This window comes from Xiphias gladius, chromosome 5 (assembly GCF_016859285.1).
Source record: "Xiphias gladius isolate SHS-SW01 ecotype Sanya breed wild chromosome 5, ASM1685928v1, whole genome shotgun sequence".
NCBI classification, from domain to species: Eukaryota; Metazoa; Chordata; class Actinopteri; order Istiophoriformes; family Xiphiidae; genus Xiphias; species Xiphias gladius.
The window spans coordinates 13,638,714-13,653,210 of NC_053404.1; the positions used below are offsets into that span (position 1 = coordinate 13,638,714).

The 14,497-nt window shown below is 38.8% G+C and overlaps 1 protein-coding gene across 6 annotated transcripts; it reads left to right on the forward strand.

Annotated features, from left to right (window-relative positions):
* Positions 1–201: 201 nt before the first annotated feature.
* gramd1c (GRAM domain containing 1c) lies at positions 202–14,107 on the forward strand. Of its 6 annotated transcripts, none has more exons than XM_040126508.1 (18): positions 202–286; positions 1,048–1,156; positions 1,543–1,666; positions 3,362–3,462; positions 4,434–4,529; positions 4,628–4,708; positions 7,494–7,612; positions 7,706–7,862; positions 7,968–8,124; positions 8,221–8,364; positions 8,457–8,575; positions 8,684–8,826; positions 8,927–9,030; positions 9,471–9,641; positions 10,681–10,747; positions 11,050–11,169; positions 11,536–11,641; positions 12,778–14,107. In XM_040126508.1, exons 2-18 carry the CDS (start codon positions 1,061–1,063, stop codon positions 12,844–12,846), a joined length of 1,974 nt encoding a protein of 657 aa, XP_039982442.1. In that variant the 5' UTR covers positions 202–286; positions 1,048–1,060; the 3' UTR covers positions 12,847–14,107. The 6 variants fall into 6 exon arrangements, 5 of the variants coding, with proteins under 5 accessions (XP_039982442.1, XP_039982446.1, XP_039982447.1 ...); XM_040126512.1 differs by having other exon boundaries at positions 1,558–1,666; XM_040126513.1 differs by having other exon boundaries at positions 1,564–1,666.
* The last annotated feature ends 390 nt before the right edge of the window (positions 14,108–14,497 follow it).

A 14,497-nucleotide genomic window follows, 5' to 3' on the forward strand; every position in this document is an offset into this window, starting at 1 on the left:
GTCTGAGCTTATTTTAGTTTTTGCAATTAATAAAGGTAGAGATGAACTAATGCGTCTTAAAATATATTTTGTAATTGTTAATAAAAAATAGATTCCATTAAAAGAGAACACATCGCACTGCAGCAGTTCATCTGAATACTTGCAATCAAAAAGTACATGCCTATAAATAGAATCAACCTGCCCTGGAAGACTTCCCGAATAAATGAAGGGAGAGGTCATTTTGGAACCCTCAACCAGTTAAATGAAGACCTGGGAGCGTCACCAACGAGGTGACAACTCCCTTAAGGTATGTTCACCTGGATGAGATGCACCTGCAACACACTCCACTTATAAACAGAGTTTAAGAGCTGCGCGGGACAAGCAGTGTCTTCCTGGGCTTTTTTTTTTTTTTTTTTAATATCTCGGTCACACACAGAGAATAGAAATCCTGGGTCCAATCCGTTCCAGGTAAGTGACTGACAACAACAGTTCTGTCTCAGGTAACCCGCATGCGGAGACATGCTAAAGCTTCTGCACACCAGAAGCCTGTAGGCATGCGACTGGCGGCTTTACATATCTGATAGTCGCCTTTTATCATCTCGGTTGTGTTTGACATGACTGACACCCGTGTCAACTGATAGTGCTTGTCAGTCAACTCAATCTACCAGCGAACAGACCGAGAGAAGGGGAGTGTATGGGTTGCATTGGGTCACCGTCGCTTTATGCTAAATTAATAACATTTCTTATAAATGTTTTCACAGATTTGTTCTTTTAGCGATAGTTTTCCTCTTCGCAACTTACCACGGGTGTGTGTAACGATAGTCATTAGTGCATGAAGGTTTCCGTTCATTGGCACGACTATACTCCCGCAGTATAACCTTACCAGTCAGACCAGCTCTGACCATGTTCTTAGAAGTTCAACACGCAAAAGACACCACTTGCCCCCGAGTGGTGTCACTGGAGTTTGAATAATATTAAAAGTCAACCTGTCAATCAGCGGCACAGTTGAAATGATCTTTTTTTTTTTCTCTTTTCTTTTCTTTTTTTAAAAAAATTTAATCTGACCAGTGCAGCAGAGCCAATGGACCAGGTGTCTAACCGGTCAGCAGTGGGCAATGATGACATTGCAGATGGGACATCGTCCCTGGTGGATGTCAGTGGGAGCTCTGATGAAGAGGTAAAACAACAAAACACTACGATGTCACAAAAAAACCTTAAGCTACTGCTGCTTCATGAACTCAAGCACTTTGATTGTATATGACATTTAGACTATTGGATCTTTCATATTATTCACTCAAATCATGCGGTTCTAGTAGAACTAATAAACTGTGAAATGGAAAACCTTTAACTGCCCTCTTGTGACTCAGATTCATTACACCATATTTCACCTCATACCAGCGGGATTGCTGTTGCTTCTCTGATGCAAAGCCCAAAAGGCTAATAATACTGTTTATCAACTGCACAAACTCACTGGAGATGTTTCTTACTATTTTCTCAATCATACTGTGCTTGCCTAATCTGCGTTAATGTCTCCATCATCAGTAATGTTAACCTCTCCATCAGAGCTCTGACCCTCAGGGACAGTGTCTTGCAGCACCTCAAACTCCTCTGCCAACCTACAAACAGAAGTTTGACGAGTTTAAGAAGTTGTTCAAAGAACTGCCAGAGTCAGAGAGACTCATAGTGGGTGAGTTATGAAGGCTGCCTCTTATAATGGTGTTTCCCCCTAAATCCAGATATTAATTTAATCATTTAAGATGCTGATATTCTTTTGTTGATAGTCAATATTTTTAATATGGCGTAAAAATACAAATTGGGTGGAAAAGGCTCTAAAACCACATTTAGATCAATGTGAAAACTCCATCAGCTCTGTTTAAATAATGTGATTCTCTAACATTTAGGGTATATTTCTATGTAAAATTAGGCATCAACATCCTGCAGTCCTTTTTAAGACTATTTGTTTGATGCAAGTTGTAGTCAGAGAGAAACCTCCAATCACATGATCAGTGATAATGTCACTGGCTAGTATTTTAACTATGTGAACTCTGATGTTCCCAATATTTATCTTAAATTCCCCCTTAAATATATTTAAAGGTGGGATAAAACATTTTCCTACGCTGTGATAAACTCACACACTGTATATTCTATGTACTTGCTTCTATCCATGTTTCATTGAAGATATGGCAAACTTGCACACTAAAGTAAAATATTCAAATCAAAATGTTTTCATGGCTTCATAGTTGCATTAAATAGAAAATGGGAGATGTGATCATGTTATGCAAATCACCCTCTGACTCAGCCGGTGTCTTTGGAAACCAAAAGGTTTTGACTTGAAAAGTTTGAAAAGTAATCATCTTTTCAGTCAAGCTGCTCAACACCAGTTGTAATAATGGACCTTCCAAATCAGTCTGCGGGGTGGTATAGATTCAAAAAGAAAATACATCACTTTACCCCAGTTATTGAAATAAGGGGAAAAGATACCATGTTGTTCAAATTAATACTTTATTAGTGTTTTTATTTCATCAATATTTTTAAGATTACAGTATCATTGTTTGCCTTTCTACATGAAAATCAGTAAACCAGAGAACATTTCCCTGCAAACCAGTTGTTATAGCACGAAAACCACAAGTGAAGCTATTTAGATAGTTTCAGCTCCAGAGCTCTGGCTTTGTGTATGTTGGCTCATTGGCATGTCTTACTGGGACAGTTTTAGATGAATGCAGCCATCATCAGTGCTGGAAAGGAACCAAGTACATTTACTCAAGTATTGTATGTATATTGAGGTACCTGTACTTTACTTGAGTATTTCATTTTGCTGCTATTTTATACTTCTGGTAAAATGTGGTGCATTGTTAGTGCACAAAATCTGCTTGTTGATAATTTTAGTCCTTAACTGTTTCCTTAATGTCTTATTTTGTTTAAAAAAAAAGTGACACAACCTTAGAGTACTATATGAGTGTCCCAAAATGTTTTTTATTCTGTGGTATTACTACTTTTACTTACGTAATATTTCTTCCACCACTTGTCATTATTAATAGTATTAGTTACACCTGAGCTTTTTCTGCGATGACAAGTCAAAATTTCTGCTGTGAAGAAGGTATATTCTCCAGTCTCCTTCCCTAAAAACTTAAAAACTGTTGCTCTAACATGATGAAAAACCTTCTCTGTTCCAATTAATCCTATGCTTATAAACTTGTATCTTTTCTTTAGTAGTCACATGCCATGTGTACTTACAGTGAACTGAAAGAACACAGCAACAATACAGCAATCTCTGACTACATTGACCTGTTTTTGTGAATATAGTTTGTCAAAGAACACCACAGGCACATTCATTTGTATGGATGATTCGCCAGCTTCAGCAACCCTATATATTTTTCTTCAGACTACCCATGTGCCCTCCAGCGGGACATCCTCCTTCAGGGTCGCCTCTACCTCACAGAGAACTGGCTCTGTTTCTACAGCAATGTGTTTCGGGGTACAAAGGTAATAAGACAGCGGGGGAGGACAGAGGGGAGGAGGAGGTGTACAGTTAAGGAGCACACTGTCTACTCATCAATGTGATGTGTGGACAAAGCAACAAAATACAGAAATGTAGGGCAAGATTGCATTTTTATATAACTTTAGCTGATCATATGCATTAACCCTCTTTAATATATATAAATTTCAATAATGATGGTTTATTTTTATCCTTAAAAGATGGGTTATCTCCTTTTATTCAGTAAGGGAGAAATAGGGTCAATTGCATTTAGGAAGGTTTTCACTCCCACTTTGCTCCCTTGAAGTTTGGGAGAAATATATAGTGGAGTCTTTTTTAAAGGAAAAATCCACCCTCAAACACTAAGTTAAAAGAGTTATAGTCAAAAAACCTTGCGTTTTTGAGCTCTTTTTGTTGATTGGCAACTGTATTTTCTTTTTTGCTATTCCCACAAATAGCTGGCCAAGAATTAGAGAAAGTGATGCTGATGAACTGATTAAATCATAGAGAAATGTTAAGCGTTTCCAATTATGCTATTTCTAAACCATATATGTCCAGTTTTTGTGTCAGTCCTGAATAGGAAACAGCAAGGAAACATTTAAGATGCAACAGTTTGCAATCATGTGCAACAGATTACTAAACATGACAGAAGCAGACAGCCAAGATACATAAGGAAATATAACAAGGAAGATTCATTGCTACACTTGCGGCAGCCACAGTCAGTCATATGATACAATGCCTGATTAACTCATTGCTGTGAGCACTGCTGTTCACACCTCTTCTTGGGAGTTGCTAAGATGTCATCACAAAGTAACTCCTCAGTGTAAGAGGATCTATCCTACACTGTAATGGTATCTAAAGGTGGATTTTTTTTTTTTTTTTTTTACCCTTATAGCATTCTTGTATTAGCGTGTGTGCACTAACTGCTGTATCCTTTCACTTTTTCTTTTTTCTTTCTTTTTTCTTTAAAAAAAAATAGATTACACTGACTCTGAAAGACATCTTGGCTATAAGCAGAGAGAAAACAGCTCGGCTGATTCCCAATGCTATCCAGATCTGCATGAGCACAGAGAAGGTATATTGTGTTAGAATAGAACAGTCAATTGGAACTTATTTCACATTTGATAAACACACAATTGATTACTGTTTGTCTCCTTATGTCTTTGCCCTCAGTTCTTCTTCACTTTCTTCTCTGCAAGAGAAAAAAGTTACCAAAGTGTTTTCCGCATGTGGCAAAACACACTGTTGAACAAGGTAAGGCCCCCGCTTCACTCACCTGCTGTTACCTCATACAGTACAGTCTCCTGACTGCAGACACTCATCAGTGCAATGTTCAGTCCATGTAGGAGTACCCATTGCTCATGCAATACCTTTTAGTCACATGAGTAAACAACAGCTCTCTCCACAAGACCTACAGTCATTACACATTACATATCTGACAGCACTTTCATAAAACAGACTTCGCTGGTGTCTGGTACCTTAACTGCTGTGCCTACATGTCTCCCAGAACACCAGCAGGTCTGTGATTTTTACCCCATTTTGCAGCACTTATCTAAATGGTCCAAAGTACATGTCACACTGCCCTGGCAACAGACTGTCTTCCTTGGAGGTTATCAGTGCTGCTTTGCTATTGCTTGGAGGGTAAAGATCTGCACACAGCAGCAGGGTTTACTCATGGGTCCAACAGAAACAAGCTTTTGTTTATTTTTCAGCATACTGAGGTACTGGGTTTGCAAAAATTTACCTACATGTATTTCAGGGATTCAGTTAAAAATAAACCCACTAGAGCTCAGCTTAGCCATCTTTTACCGAACTCTTTGTGCTGTAAAAGTAAATAGAAAAAGGAACAATAAACTATGTGAGAGTACTTTCAAAATGTAAGACCTGAAATCAGGCCCAGCCGAAGAGTAAAGGATGAAAGCAGCTAAAAAAAAATCAGCTGAGGAGTAAGACCTGAAAGCAGCTGTCATTCAAAGTATAAGAGATGAAAGCACTTGAAATGGGAATTAAACTGTGAATTGTCTGAGCACTGTCTATAGGCCTAGCTGAAGTGTTAGTTGATGTTTAAGCAGTGACAGCGGTTGAATTGCTAGTGAATTGAATTTTTTTGAACTGCCAATTTTAAATTTAAAAATAGTTGAAATGTCAGTCAGTAATTGCTGAAATCAGTTTAAGCCCTTTTAGCAGTTTGTTAATTAGTTCAACCAAGTGTTAGTGTCCACATACTAACATGTGGAAGAATAAGAACTGAACGCAGGTGAACTTATCTTTTAAAGAGAGTAAAAGCGCTTGAAATGTACAATGAACTGTAGATGATGAGAGCAACTGAAATTTCAGATGAAGTAGGCACATAGTTGAAGTGCGCTAACCTCTGTGACAAACCCATTGCATTTCATGAGACTGCCTCACAGTAAAATCCACATTCTTTTGCCATTTGAATGCTTCTAATGTGAACTAGCCACAGTAGGAAACTTTCAGTTTGCATTAGTAGTAACTTTAGTAGTAGTAACATACAGCTCTTGATACAGCTGAAACAAAACAGTAAACAGTGAAGCTATTATCAATGTATTATATATCAATATTTTTTTTCTCTTTGATGGGATCAAATTAAAAACAGTAACATTGCATTAGGCTACATGCTGCACTGTTTCCTGTTAATCCCTTGTGCACCTTATCTTAGCCATCTTTATTTGGACAATTGTTTTTCGTCAAGCTCTTTCCATCGTAGGTGTAAATGGATAGTACACTATAAATAAACAGAAAATATTAAATTACTAAAGTATAAAAGCAATATTTACACATTTACGTTGTTTTAAGGGGAGACACCAAGCAGTAATATTTTTCTTTTCAGTCAGTACCGATTATGATGAAAACGACTGGCAGTTAATACCTCTCCTTGGATTTGATGTATAGCTGCCTAAATTAGACTCTTTTTATGGGCGCTATGGCAGCCTCACCGCAGGGGTGTGGGTCCGCTGGGATCTGGAGCACAAGCACCTGTATAAAAACATCAGCTTCTAAAGTTCATTGACCTCTCCAGGTGTGGCCACGGGCGCTGATTTGCATTTATGACCCGCCTCCAAACGCACAGAGCGCTCCGCTTGTGTCGGTACAAAAAACCGTCAGCGTAATCGCATCGAAACAAAGGAGCCTCCCTGGCCGTCCGAACTGCCGGTGAAACGACACAGACAGGTTTTTTTTTTTTTTTTTTTTGAATAAACCTTTATCTCAGTGTAAATTTGCGGGCGGCGCGTCTTCACGCCCATGAACTCGCTCAAATCCAGGACTTCCTGAATGCGAGTGCACTGTGCGCCCAGGTCACAGATCACTGTCAGGCAGCCAGCTAAGGCTCACAGCTGTGGGGAAATGTCCACTGACAAGTAAGTAAAGCCCTTGTAAATGGATCTTACACTTTCTCTCGGTTTTAGATGGGCTCTAACACCGTTTGCGGTTCCATATGGTTAAAAAAAAGTCTTAATTTTCCGTTTGAATAAACACGTCTAATAATCCTGATGGTTTTATCACATTTCCTCTACTTGGAACAGCACTGCTTGTTTTTGTAATTTTGTTTTATGTCAAAACTGACGGTCCCGAATATTTCCTCTGAACACCTGGGCCTGCAGATGTATTTATTTTGCTCTGAGGTATACATTTTTTCAGATATTCCTTATTTGTGGTGATATTTCTAAGACTGAGCTTCTCTAGGCTGTGAAGGGTTAACAGAGAATGCAAGATGAGTATCCAAGCGGTTCAGAGAGACAATAGGGTTTGGAGGTTGTTTGTCCCGCGTGGAGATACGACTAAATTATACTGCATGGAGGTGTCCAGGTTACGTGCAACCTATTATTTTTTTGTTTTTTGTTCACATTATGGTTCACATATCTGCCAAAGCAGAGTTCTTACTGAGAAAGAGGAGGAGATATCTACGGGGGCTGACTTCCAAAGGAACTGTGTGGTTGAGGTTTCCATGCCCTTGTGACCTCTCCTTGTTTTTGTTTTTATTTTATTTTATTTTATTTTATTTATCTTCCACTTTCAGCCCCTGACCAGCTTGGAGTTTTGGCAGATGGTTAAACAGCATTATGGGCAAGATCTTGGCCTAAGCCATGAAGAGATGGAGAGTTTACACATATTGGTAGAATCAAACATGCAGACCAGGTAAGCACACTCAAACCTGCCCTGCCATAATCGCGCAGAATTATAATGCGTGGAAATATAATTTGACTTGTTAACTTTTTTGTTTGCGTGCAGCCCTACTTTGAGGCCTGGTGGTGATGATGGTCCAGGGAGGCTGGAGCGGACCCCCTCCCTTCGCCTGCCTGGTGTGGAGCATGGGCCTTTAGAGACCTCCGCGCCTCAAGGGGAAGACCTACCCTCCCCTTTCGGCTCACAGAACTCAGCCAACACGGTATTTTTAAAATAGTATTTTTTTTTTTTTTTACATTGTATGTCTTGTGCATATCTAAATGATTTTACAGCTTTTTTTTTTTTTTTTTGTATCCCTCTCCTGTAGGATGAGTCTCACAACACCCCGTCTCAGCGGTGCAGTCCTGCCCCCGCGCTGGACCGCCTTGTGTCAGAGAGGGACAAGCACTCCTCGCTTTCTCTTGACCTCAACGCCAATGAACACGGCGTTTCTGAGCAGAGCGGTTCAGAGAGCATTGAAGAAGGTTAGAAAAGAACAACCCAGGCACTGGAGGAAGCCTGATTTCATGTATTTTGTATTTTAACACTTTCCCTTTCCTCCGTCCTCTTGGCTTTATTAGTGGAGGAACGTGTGGGTCAGTCGCAGGTGCAGGGTCGACTCTATTTAAACAAGGTCTTCCACATCAGCGCCAGCAAAATGTTTGAGCTGCTCTTCACTGACTCCAGCTTCATCCGCAGGTTTATGAATGTCAGGAAGATAACCAGTAAGACCCATTCTTTTCTGCCATTCCCAAAACTAATTTCCCCATCAGTTCTAGCTAATGACACCTGTCATGTTTGGCCTTTGTGTTTTTAGATGCCAGCTTTACAAATTGGCAAAAAGATTCCTCAGGAATCAGGAAGCGGAGTCTGAACTACACAATAACCATCAGCAACCCTCTGATTGGCAAGTTCTCCACTGCTACAGAGAACCAGGTGTGTTAACATCGTTGTGATTGGTGTGTGCACACTTGAATGGATGAATAAACATGTTTCTGTGTGAATTATGGCTTGCTGCTTATTTGTCCTCCATTTATCTTTCAGACACTGTACAAAGAATCCAGGGATGGTCAGTATTACCAAGTTGACTCTGAGGTATACACTCATGACGTTCCCTATCACGATTACTTCTACACTCAAAACCGATACTACATCATAAGTAACTCAAAGCGGAAGTGTCGACTAAGGTAAGGTATTACAATTAATGAATTAATTATAATTGAACGTACCTGTTGACTGTTATATTTTCTAAAAGCCTGGCGTTTAAAACTTACGTTGTCCTGCTAGGGTCTACACTGATGTGAAGTACAAGAAGCAGCCATGGGGAATGGTCAAGACCTTTATCACTAAAAACTCCTGGAGCGGCATAGAAGATTATTTCAGACAGCTGGGTGAGTAGAAAGCCCTGTTCGCACACTGGAGAGCACTTCCTTGTCTTCTTTCCTAAGACCATGCTTTATTTTATCTCTTATCTGATATTAACTTTTTCCTCCATTACGCGTCAGGCTCTGCGGCAGTGAATCATATTACAGCTGTTTGCAAGGAAGGAGAACGGAACATAATGTGCATTATTGCCTGCTTCAGACTGAAGTCACGCTTATCAGCCATTTTAAGTGAACAGCGCACTAAACTTAAACAGGAAACTTTATCAGTTGTAAATTTTTTTTAAAGGTTTTTTTTAATTTTTAGTCACCTATTGAGCAAACGGTGTCTGTATTCAAAGAATGCCTCTTGACTTTGAAACCACATGATGCTTTTACTATGGTGACGCACCTGGTTCTGACCCATACTTGTGTTTACCTCTTTGTGGCCCTGTGATGACACGAAACAGAAGCAGAACTGCTAGAGGAGGAGGCAGAGATGAATCAAGGAGGCGGTGATTCTGGGAAGATGGGTGGGCTACGGAGGAGGAGGCGGACTTACAGCCGGACTCTGCCAGAGCACATGAAGCCCAACAAGCAGTATGGGCAAGACCCAGAACAACACAGAGATGGCAACATGGGTACATGACATCTTTGTTAATCACTTTGAAGGAATAGTTCCACATGTTGGTAAATATACTTATTTGCTTTCTTGGCAAGATTTCGATGAGAAGATTAATACCACTTTCACATCTGTCCGTTAAGTATGAAGCTACAGCCTGGGTATGGTTAGCTTAGCTTAGCATAAAGACTGGGAAAAGGGAGAAACAGCTAGCCTGGCTGTCCAAAGGAAACAAAACTCAAGATGTAACATGTCAGTGAGCTTTAGATGTGCAGGTAGGTGGATTTTGGACAGAGCCAGACTAGCTGTCTCCCCCTGTTTCCAGTCTTTATGCTAAGCTAAGCTAACTGCCACCAGGCTTCAATCTAGGTATCAATCCTCTCATGTAACTTTCGCCAAAAAAAGCAAACCAGCACATTTCTAACTAAAATGTTGAACTATACCTTTTTAAGGCTGCTTAGCTGAGATCTGAACATTTTCAGTAGTGATATTTCCAGTGTAAATTGTTGTAATAAATTTTAGTATTTAATGAAGCCACAATTGTTTTGTCTACTATTTTCAGTTTAGCAAATAAAATTTGCAACACATTTTCGCAGTCTGACTGCAGTCAACTATGAACGTTCGAGGCCTTCAGCACTTTAAAAATGTATTAAAGATGTTCAAAAAGAGAACGTTCAGTTGCTCTGCACATGTCACAGTCTCTACTGACGTGGCAAGAAATGCTCAAAATGTTGACAAAGACTTGAAAGCAGAGGTGTATGGTGAAAAGTACATGTCAGACAACAGCCACTGCAATAACTGCTGAAAATCAGAGGTATCATTGTCGGAGGTATATGTCACTGTTTTATTCAGTTACACTCTTTGACACACCCAGAAAACAGCAACAAACACCAAGCAACAATCTTGAATACCACTGGGAGGAAATGGCTTCTAACTAGAAAAATGTTGCAAACCAGTTCAAAACTTTCTCTTATGAACTGAAACTTGGGTTTTGTTTTCAAATAGCCAGCTTTTAAGAAAAAAATAATAATTTATTGATCTGTCCTACTGTATTTCAGGCCCCATTGAAATGAAAGGCAAGTACAGATGGAGCACCACCACGATAGTAGCGGGGATGAGTCTGATGTAAGTTAACAACCTGGAAACACATGTGAAACAATGTGGTTTGTATTGTCTAAGTGAAATGTAAACTGTGCCTGTATTTTAAAACTACAGACAACTGTCTGTGCACATTAGATATAGAATGTGGATGTCTTTTATGTTGTCCAAAATGACAAACTGCCTTAAGTGGATAAAAGTCATTATATCTAAAGGTTGTGTGTGGTCATTTCTGGTGTTGGCATGGTTCCTCCAAGCTTCTGTCTCTCTTCTTTGCTATTGTGCACACCAGTGGTCACTTTAAACTCAAAGCTCTCTGCATCTTTCAGTTTGCTGATTCTGATGATGCTGAATCTGGGCCTGTTTTTCAAGTTGTGGGCAATGGAGGATGTAGCTCACCGCATGTACCTGAGCACAAAGCATCGGCTGAGGGAGAGGAGCGGGGCCAGGTTGGATAACTTTTGTTTGTCAGTAACTTGTATATCAGTAGTTGCCATGATCACTCAGGAAGCAGAGTCTTGGTGTGGGTGGAGAGGGGGAAAGGGTTAGTCTTCCTCCATATTTTTTTTTTCTTCCCCTTGTTGTCTGTAAGCATTTAAGCAGCCCACATACAAGAGAGCTCTTGTTTTAATGACTCACAATGGTAAAACTGCCTGTTTGTCAGCCTCAGTAAAAGTGGTTATATAAGTGACAGTCTTGCATCAGTGATTCTCTGTTCTCTGCCCTATTCTTACATTTCCTTTGCTTTTATTTCTGCTTTTTTGTCATCTGCTCCCTTCATCATAATTGCCCTCTCTTTTTATGTTGTTTGACAGCTTGGCTCCTGAATATGGTCCCAGACAGGGACCTGGGTACAAGACCAGAGAGGAAATGCACCTACTAAAAAATGTACTGCAGGACTCCATCAACCTTTTAGAACAGGTAGGTCAGTCTGTTTTAATCTGGGAATGCACTACATCATTTAAAAAGTCTGACTGTAGCTCAAATTTGGCCATGATTGTTGAGATTGTACACTTGCTTTAGTGCAAAATAATAAGGTTCATCATGGACTTTTGGCAAATGTTATCCTCTAGTGTATATGTGCTTGGTATTTAAATCTCATACCTCATGATTAAGCTTCTGTACTTGTAATTGTTACAATCATATCACAAATATTGGATTTTTATGACTGGAATCATGAAAAAACATGATGCAGCTGAATTTGATGGTATTGCGATTGTCTACCAATTAAATATTCAAAGGTCAGTTGTTAAATGTGCAATGCTAAATCTTTTCACAGTCAGAATTGTAGAAGTTTTATATTTATGCTCTTGGCTCGAGAGGCTCATCATTTGTGATTAAATGATTTGTTTTGTCCTGCAGAGAATGTGTAACTTCAGTCCTGGTTAATTTAGTGACACTGGTGGTTGCTGTGGTAACAGCAAGTGTGACTTAATATTACAGCAAACACTCCTTGAGTAGCTACATTGGCTAACTATGCAATGTTGTAATTCTGACAATCTAAATCCAGCTTGGGGATGGTGGACTCGGCCACTATCGATTTAAAAACTACTATATAGAAAGAAGTTACTGCACATAAATACATTGAATGGCGATTACAGAAAAAGCATAAATAGTATCAAAATAGGGTTTAGTTTCATGACAACTTTAAGGATAGGGGTTAAATGAGGTGCTAGACTTGAAGCCATTTTTGTAAAGTCAAGTGGATTAATTTTTTTTTTTTTAATAAAGGACAGTAGGAAATTGTTTATTAAGGAGGGATGTGTTTCGGTCAACTGCAGATTAACTTGAAGAGAAGGCATGAAGAGATGGAAGAGATTTTGGTAAACTGTGTTTTGAATAACGAGTTTGAAAAGTGAGGTTGAAAGAGTACATAAATTGCATTGACTCTCCTTCAGAGAACGCAGAGGCATGCAGCTCTTGATGTTCTATTTTACAACCAGCAGTAGTCCATCATATATAAATGCCTACCTGAATTGGAACACTAAAACCTAAAGCAAGTGTTGTAGCTGCTGAGTCAGCTGTTTTTTTGTTTTGTTTGTTTTTTTTCCTTGCAGCTCCGCAGGTCTCTCATGGTGCTGCAGCAAAGCTTTGCTTTGGCCAATCGAACAGCAGCGCCACAGTGATGCTCCACACCCAATGACTATAGAACGCATATCTCCAGCCCTGTAAAGGAAAAAAGGGACTACAGCACTGAACCGCCTCTTAGGAAATCTGTGGTATCTAGTGATGCTCCCATGTAGATGTCCCCAGACCCCCCGACATGCCATGTGTTGCTAGGGGTTACACATCCAAACCTGTGGTGAGGCAAAAGTTGCCAGGATATTTTTAAAACTGTGGACTGACTGCTTGGAGGACAAAGTTACATCAGAGTCAGCCGCAGATGGACGGATTTAGATTTCTGTAGGGTCCAATGGTCAGCTCCTATGGCTGCTTATTTTTCACTTTTTTACTAAACAGTGGCATTGGATTTCAGAAAAGTCGTTCCTGACGTGCCTTACTATATTCTGATGAACCTCATGCCACATCAAATTAACTATTGTAAATACTTTTGTTTCTGTTTTATCCTTGGGAAGTCAATCAATTTTATTTAACATTTTTCTCTCTTTAAATTTTGCACATTTTAATTTTTGCACAAGTGCCTTAGATTAGGCTGTGTTTTGGATATCTTTTTAGATTTTTATTTTTTCCAATAAAAATTGTAGAGTCAGTAACAAAAATTTGGAAGTTTGTCTTCTCTTTTGTAATCTTGATGATTTTTTTTTTTTTAATATGTAAACTGCAGCGATGGCTGCAACTTTAAATGTACATTAAATTGAAAATAGAAAAATAACCTTTTGAATTTTATAATACTGCACATGAGCCAAATCTGGTATACAGAAAATACTGCTGATAGTGTGTCACATATTTAATACATATTTTATTCATGAACTTATAGCTCTGTTCTGGACCAATTAAAGGCAGTGCTATGTAAACTAAGCAGTCCAAACCTTCTGTACATGTGTAATCACACTTGTTTGTATTTTTCAAATTTATTTTTTCCTCTTTTTGTGCCTGTAGGGTCAGTGGGACTATCTTACATTGTCTCAGTACTGTGCATTCACTCTGTCAACACCAGATACAAGTTTATTCTGTGATTTCCAAACTGACATGAACACAAGTTCTTTTTTTCTTTCTTCTTAATCATTTGTTGGTGACACGCAACTACAATTACCTTCAGCCTTGTTTTATTTTTATGGTGTTCCCATTACCCTTTTCTTTATGGATAATTTTGTTCAGCGTTTCTTACTTAAAACCACTTCTTTAAGCCAACACTTGTTTAAATTTGGTTGCTGTTTTTTACATTTTAGCCATATTGCAATGCACTGTTGTAATAAACAAGATTACTTGCCAAAATCCTTACTTGTGCTGCCAACATTACTAAGGAACAAAATAATAGGACTGCAAACTATTGTTTTCATTGTTGATTAGTCTTTTTTTTTTTTTTTTTTTTTTTTTTTTGATTGTTTGGTCTAGAAAATGTCAGATATTTAAAAAAGTTTACCAGAGCAATTGACATATTTTAATGCCTTGTGTTGTTCGACCAGCCCAAAAAGATTTCATTTATTATTACAGAAGACTAAGAATATGAGCGTTTAAAATTTTAGAAGCTGGAACCAGTGATAGTGACATAATTATTTCCCTATGTTTATCTGACAGCTGTATTACTAAGTAATTTCTAAATTAAGTTTGTACATTAAAAACAGGATAAACTCGTAAAATACAATAGAAAACTCC